General features: G+C 34.8%; 1 protein-coding gene across 1 annotated transcript; it reads right to left on the bottom strand.

Annotated features, from left to right (window-relative positions):
- Window positions 1-892: 892 nt before the first annotated feature.
- On the bottom strand, window positions 893-6,245 carry LOC126668789 (zinc finger BED domain-containing protein RICESLEEPER 2-like). Its single transcript, XM_050361966.2, has 8 exons — window positions 6,180-6,245; window positions 5,190-5,384; window positions 4,715-4,745; window positions 4,332-4,366; window positions 1,884-4,050; window positions 1,667-1,792; window positions 1,036-1,113; window positions 893-930 (listed from the first exon to the last, which is right to left on the bottom strand). The coding sequence occupies exons 1-8, from the start codon at window positions 6,243-6,245 to the stop codon at window positions 893-895; spliced, it is 2,736 nt and encodes a 911-aa protein (XP_050217923.2).
- Between the last annotated feature and the right edge of the window lie 1,461 nt (window positions 6,246-7,706).

Raw genomic sequence — 7,706 nt, 5'->3', positions numbered from 1 at the left:
ATTAAACTCATTTATCGAGGACTTATTTGAATTTTTTTTAAGTTAAAAGGACTTGTTTAAATGTGTTCAAGTAGAAAAAAGTATAATTTCACCTTTAAATTTAGTTCTTTTGAAAATTTTCATCCTTATAGTAATCAAATCATCTAATTTTCTCAATTAGGGTGCTATTGAAATTGAAAAATACGAAATAGGGTGCTATTGACAAAATTACAAGGTGAGGGTGTTATTGAAAAAAAATTGAAAGCTCGGTAGTTTTTGAGCCCTTTTGCCTTTAAATAATACATCCTACTATTAGACTTTTTTACGGAACACCGGACTAGTTTAATTTAGGTTTACTGGTTCCAAAACGTCAATTATTTTTGATATTTTAATAATCTATCTCAATTTGATCATATCGTTGAAATCTATGAAATTATCAATTTAATTGTGTCTATGCTGGGATGCCGTTTGATATAAAATATAAAATTATAATTTTTTCCAACCAAGTGGCATCTCAATCGACAATTCGTTTTTTCTCAAATTTTAAAAAACAATTACACGTTTGTTGTAAAACTCCGCAAGTATACGAATGCCAACGCGTAATAGACTTTGAAGTCCAAATGTTGATCCCTTAGTCTAGGGCTGAGCACGGTTCGGTTCGGTTCGGTGCGGAGTCCAAATTCCCAGAACCGAACCAAACCACTTTTATTTTAAGGGAACCAAACCATGCAATTCGGTATACGGTTTTTTCGGTTCGGTGGACCGAAAGTTCGGTTTAACCGTCCGAACCGAGCCGTTTGAACCGAATTTTAAATATATAGAAAATAATTAAAAAAAATAATAAACTATATATATTTGACAGTTTTACAAAAAATTACAAATTATAATCAAAAGGCCAATCATTTGCAATTTTTCATAATTGCATTGGCTCAAAATCACCCATCACTAAGCCTATATAAATATCAAGTTTAGTATACTAAACTATAGCTTAGCTTTACAAAAAAACATAACTAAGCTATTACATTTTTACAATTAATGAGTGTACAAAATATTCACCAAAAATATACCCTAAATCTGTCAGCTTTAGGTCAAAACAAGCCTGTACAGCTTCAAAATTTCCTTCACAAGTCAATCCTGCAAAATAACACAATGAAATAAGACAGTATCCAAAAGCAAAATAGTATTCACATTAATGTAAGTAAAAGAAAAAGGCTCAGACTTCAAATATAAGTCATTTAAGCTCAAATCAATTAAAAGGCAACAATTAATGTCACACAGTTAATGATCAAATCAATTAAAGGCAACAATTAATGTCACACAGTTAATGATCAAGCTATCAGACTTAAACAAGTGGAAGCTTCATCACAGCCAAAATATGTAATGATAAATTAGCAAAGACATAGCAGAGAAATCAACAGAAAAACATAAATAGATCTCATCAGCAATGTCAAAAGCTTTAAAGGCTCAGATATAAGATATGTCAAGCACAAACACTAAGTCCATAAAATGGTGGCATAAATATAGTGCCTCATCAATTTACAGTCATTAGTATTCAAACTTGGATGGTGGAAGCATCATCACAGCCAATATGAAGCATAAAGACAGAGAAATCAAATCCAACAACACACATATAAACTATGTCTATGCTAACTTATCAGAAGGCAACTAGATCATAAAGGCAACAAACTCAGATTTGGCTTCCTAGTCCAACATGCCAACATGTCATATGACCAAACAAACATCAAGTAAATTGAGAAAAGGACATATAGACAAACAACAGCATTAGTGTTAGCATTGGTTGGTTCTTGAAAGCCTGCAAAAAAAGAATAATAGAGAGTTAATAATTCATAAATAATCAAAGTAAAATGTAAATAAACTAAAATTTAAGTTTGACAGTATAATACCTTCTTCAAACTGCTCCAATTCATCCAAAGACTCCTCAACAGAAACAGGTTTAGTTGGGTCTTTAAGCCAATCCTGAGTGCAGATTAGAGCTTCCACAAGTGTTGGAGTCAGGCTACTCCTGAAGTCATCTAGCACTCTTCCACCAGTGCTAAATGCTGACTCAGAAGCAACTGTGGAGACTGGGACTGCAAGAATGTCTCTAGCCATTTTAGAGAGGACAGGCAACCTCTCTGAGTTCAGCTTCCACCATCTGAGAATGTCAAAATTCTCCTCATTTGCAACTACTGCCTCTCCAAGGTACAAATCCAATTCAGATTTCTTGGTCCCACCAACACCACCAGTCTCCTTCATTTCTTGTAGATACCTCTCTTTCAACACAGAATTGGCTTGAGATAAGCCACCAACATGCTCAGATGACACACTAGTCTGGCCACCACCAATGGCCTTTTCTTTCTTATGTTGTAATTCATAGTCATTGAATAATGCAAGCAAATCATCCATCAGACCAGAAAACAGAAATTTACCCTCTTGAACACCATACATATGAGTCAATGTGTACTCCAAATAAAGAATTCTATCCCTAGGATCTAAAATGTTAGCAAAGAATATCAACTTGTTCATTACAATAGGATCACCCCAGTATTTATCAAATTTTTGTTTCATTTTAGACCCCATAGACCTCAATGACACATCATCAGACCTTGTCCAGTCTTGCAAGATTGTACACAAATCAGAAATTTCATTGAAATGGTTGTTAGAAGTCACATAAAGAGAACCAGAAATTCTCAATGTCATTTTGTAAAAACATTCTAACATGCCACATAACTCCTTAACATGTTCCCAATCCAAGAAACCAGGAACACTATCACCCAAATCTTTTTTAAAGCTTGACTCTGTTTCTTCATACTCCTCAAAGACTTTTTGATACAAACAGGCAGTACTCAACATGAGATAAGTTGAATTCCATCTAGTTGGGACATCTAGACATAATGAACGCTTACATTCTAACTCACATGTCTTTTTACATTCCTTAAACTTACTTAGTCTAAGAGGTGAGTTTTTAATATATCTAACAACCCCCCTAACTTTTTGAACAGAAGCTCCACTTTCTTTTAGACCATCAGACACAACCAGATTAAGAATATGAGCTATGCATCTCATGTGAGCAACTTTACATCTAGCAGGACTACAACCCCAAGTCAGCATTTTTTTCATGAAAAAACTCATGGCAGCAGTATTATTTTCAGCATTATCAAGGGTCACAGTAAAGATATTCTTGAGCCCCCACTCTTGCAAACAGGTTTCTAAAGCCTTAGACAAGTATTCACCCTTATGCCTAGAACAAGGTACAAAAGAAATTATCTTTTTATGAAGCTTCCACTCAGTGTCTATGAAATGGGCAGTGACACACATGTAATTAATTCTTTGATTAGAAGTCCATGCATCACTAGTTAGACTTACTCTCTGAGTATTAAATTTCATAAAATGTTTCAGTTTCAGCTTCTCTTCCACAAACATGGCATAGCAGTCTCTATTTACAGTCCATCTAGATGGAATTTTAAACCTAGGACATGCAATACTCATCAACTTTTTAAAACCCTGTTTCTCAACAAATTTCAGAGGCAATTCATCAACCACAATCATGTATGACACAGCCTTTCTAATGGCTTCCTGATCAAATTTCCAATTAGCAACATTGCACATTTGAGGACCACTATTAGGGACTACACCCACATTTACAGCAGGCTGAAAGGATAATAAAGCTTGTCTGGTTTCTAAACTATGCGGGTGCTTACTGCATCTAAGCATGTGACCTCTCAAAGTAGATGTACCATTTTTTTTGGCATGACAGTTATAAATACGAGCACAGTAAGAACACTTAGCTTGTATGATTACCCCATCAGCATCTTTAATAGCATTGAAATGGTCCCAAACAATTGATCTTTGGTGGACTTCCTTTCTCTTTCTAGTATTTGCTTCCACTGGATTATTTTGTCCACCACTACCACCAGCATGGTCTGGGTTAGTCACTGCATTTGCTTCCATTGGACTTTGTCCACCATTTCCATCTGGGGCAATCTCTTGGACAACAGGAAGTTGGCCAGTAATGGCTTCTAGATCAATTTCAGAATTAAGGTCAATTGCAGGGTCAGAATCAGTGTCCATCTACAAAAACACAAACACAGAAAACAAAAACACAGATTAGGTCATACACAATCTTAATCAAAATAAAAACATAATAAACAAACATTTTAATCATAAAAGCCAAAACATTACCTTTGTATAACAAAAACAGAGCTTCCACCAAAGCTTTAAGCACCAATTTGTGCAAAGAGTTCATGAAATAAGAAGAAACAACCAAACTCAGAGACATGGAACACAAGAAAATCAAAGACCAAACATCAACAACAATACAAGAACTCAGGAAAGCAAGCATTAGGTTTTACCTTAGAATAGTGCAGATTGGGGCTTCCACCAAAGCCTTTAATACCAACAAATTTCAGCCATTGAAACATGAAAACAGGACCGATATTAGCAATCAAAACCACGAATCAATACGAATCAAAACAGAGAGACATGGGATAGAAATTGACAGTAACAGAGTCCACAGATAAGGGTTTACCTTAATAACTCTTTTTTAGGTCATAAAGGAAACACAATCTACAAGAAGAGACAAAAATAAAAAGAAAAATGTTAGATCAAAGCAAAATAAAAAAAAATAGAGGAAAATATAATCATTTGTATTAGTATTACCTTATGATTCGTGTGTTTCGACAGAAATCAGCATAAGTCTAGCATCGATTGATGCTTTGCGAGCCAAAAACTTCACAAGCAAAGGAGATAAAAACTTCACTGGAAGACTGGAACAGAGAAACAAATGCTAGCAAACGAAGAATCGATGGTAGACTATGCTGGGAAGGGAAGATTATCTGCTAAAATGAGAGATAAGTCGAGCGATTAGGCTTAAATTGTTAGGGTTTCGTAGAGAGAAGGAGGAGCGTTTTTTAGAGAGAGAGTGAGGCGGTGCAAATGAGAGCGAGAGATCAGTTTTTAGGGTTAGGTTTAGGAAATAAAATTATTTATATATCCTAGGGTTTCTTGTATAAAACGACGTAGTTTTATATTCGGTTTTCCTCGGTTCGGTTCGGTCACCGAAGGGAAAATCCAAACCAACTCCATAAACCGAGTTTTTTCTTACCCTAACACCAAACCACTCCATTTACTCCATTCTAACCACTCCATTATTTATTTCGGTTCGGTTTGACTCGGTTTTTCGGTTTGACTCGGTTTTTGCTCAGCCCTACCTTAGTCCCTGCTCTGTTTCTTTTTGTTCGATCAGCTTTCGGTCTAATTTGGAGCGTTTGTTTCAAGTCATGTGCATTAAAAACAAATCGAGTGTGTGTAAAACTCGTAGCCTGCTTGCTGAGCAACAAGCCTGCTCGGCGAGCAGGCTGTAGTTTTTCTTCTTGTGCTCCCCGAGCGCATATGGTGGCTACAGGCTGTTCGGCGAGCACAACATCAAAAAATGACCTATTAGTGCTTGATTTATGCGCACACACCAACTTAAAAACTTCATAATTGCGAATGAGACGATTTTTGATTCCGTGAAAAGTTTAGGATGTTTATTGTATTTGTTGTGGAGAATACAAATTCAATGGAAGTCTCCAAGTATTCCAAAATCTTAAATTAATGTAGCGTGGTCAAATTCACAAGTATGCACTTTTACTTTCAGTGTATATTTTCTTTGAATCTTCGCACAACTATCCGCTATACCTCAAATTTGATCCTTAATATTTTTAATTGACCTGAAACTTATGAGATACACTCGCATTGTGTCTGAAACGCTTAAACACAAACATTAGCATAATAACGTTCAATATAGGTAACAAGTGTGCGTAAATATATCAAAACACAACCGGAACATAGGAGTAATTCTACTCTTACCAATGTTCCTCTTCTATTTAAACAAGAAACTGTGTATAATTGGGGTCCTAAACCAATAAGAATTTTAAATGCTTGGCGGGATCATGTTGACTTTTAAATTTTTTGTTTGCTAAACCCATCTGAAAGCTCCTGTACTATTCACTTTTTCTTTATCTAGTCCCTGTATTATTTTTTCATTCGTCTAAATCCCTCTACATACCCTTTTTTATTTAAAAAGTCCTTTCTTTAACGGAATAAAGGAGCGTGTATTCACACTCCATCTAACTAACAGAGTTTTACTTTGATGAAGCCACGTGTTCTATTCAGAAAAATAAATAAAGCCACGTTATAATTTTTTTTCCCGGTTCAACCATCGTCCGCCCACACTGTTCATCTTCTTCCCTAAACACAACCCTCAACCCTTCATTTACTTTCATTTCTTTCATTCCATTTGTTTAAAATAAAATCAAGGAAAACCCACAAACCTCACTTCCATTACCTGTAATGGCATGACTATATTCTTTTATCTTTTTCCTTTTCTTTTATATTTAATTTTGGCAAACATAAAATTGTTTGTAGAGAAAGAGAATGATTTAGACGTCACTAACAGTAGTAATGGAAGCAGGTAATCATTTGATTGGCTTATATCGCAACAATTACCGGCGGTGACCTTTGCCTTTTCTCATTATCAATTTATTAATTACGTTATCACCGGAAAAATTGCCAGAATCATTGGCGCTGCCTCCACTGCAAATAGTATCATTAAACTAGCAGGTCCCACTGCCGGAGATTTCTACATGTGAAAGGTTGTTTTGATAAAGTGTTGTCCCGTTTGATTCTTAATCAGTTTTTCTTCTTATTTACATATAAAAATTAAACGGTCCTTGTCATTTGAAAAGGTTTGGAATTATTGAGATCAGGTATGAATGAGAAATTTGTACAGATCTAATCGAAGGTTTTTTAGGAATTTATTGCAAATGGAGGAATTGATTATCTAGAGAGAGGAAGTTTGATGTTTCTGCGTGTGTAGTGAGAGAAAGCAGACTCTTTCATTATTAAAAAAATCAAAGAAGATGAGCAGGGTGATGACGTGGACCTAAAATAAATATAGGACTCGCGCAAACGGAGAGTGAAATCACACAGGTACGGAACTGTTAAAAAAGGATCACTTAAACAAAATACAATAAGTATGGGGACCCAGACGAGTAAAAAGTTAGTATAGAGACCAGATGAAAAATAAATGTATAGTACATGGGCTTCTATATGGGTTTAGCCTTTTTTTTTCTTCCAATTCTTGAAACTCCTTACAAGGCTCAAATTCTATTGTGCACAAATTGAGACAACTTTGAAAGCTAATTAAGAGCTGGAACATTAACATTTTTTGCATTCAAGAGAAGGGTATTGTTGGCTATATACTGCAAGTATATAATAATCAAACAAGTGATATATGACTGTATATCCACCTAATAACAATTCTCAATATGTCTAGAAAATAGTAAGGTTGAAAAGTAGCAATTTAAACTAAAAACTATCATTAACTAAAGTTGAAATTAAATAAGGTTTAAAACATATGAGATTGGAAATTAGGGATTGCCGAATAGGAATCTTTTAAATGGGTTATGGAACAAATTCTCAAATTGCAGTGTAGACTAATCGAAAGCACTTGTAATGCTCTCTCAAGTAATCACATGCAAAACCCCAATTAAATCAATTAACAGGCACACAACTTACTATTGCATAAGCATCAATCAATTGGATTTGAAAAAAATTCCTAAGAACGCCTATTTATTAACGCACTCTTGCATAATTAACTCTTAGGTTGTTGATTATATGATCTATTTCAATTAAACTCTCTCAAGTCATAATTAAAATCAATAATCACCACACAATTTGAATAA

The sequence above is a fragment of the Mercurialis annua genome, linkage group LG2, assembly GCF_937616625.2.
Source record: "Mercurialis annua linkage group LG2, ddMerAnnu1.2, whole genome shotgun sequence".
Classification (NCBI taxonomy): Eukaryota; Viridiplantae; Streptophyta; class Magnoliopsida; order Malpighiales; family Euphorbiaceae; genus Mercurialis; species Mercurialis annua.
The sequence above is the reverse complement of the archived record's forward strand: the minus strand, read 5'-3'. Positions and strand labels throughout refer to the sequence as shown.

Coding starts and splice junctions, on each gene's coding strand:
- LOC126668789 (XM_050361966.2), bottom strand. CDS start 6,245: ATGAAAGTAAATGAAGGGTTGAGGGTTGTGTTTAGGGAAGAAGATGAA. Junction 1,793..1,883: donor ATTGGAGCAGTTTGAAGAAG/GTATTATACTGT, acceptor CTTTTTTTGCAG/GCTTTCAAGAACCAACCAAT. Junction 931..1,035: donor AGATTTAGGGTATATTTTTG/GTGAATATTTTG, acceptor ATATTTATATAG/GCTTAGTGATGGGTGATTTT.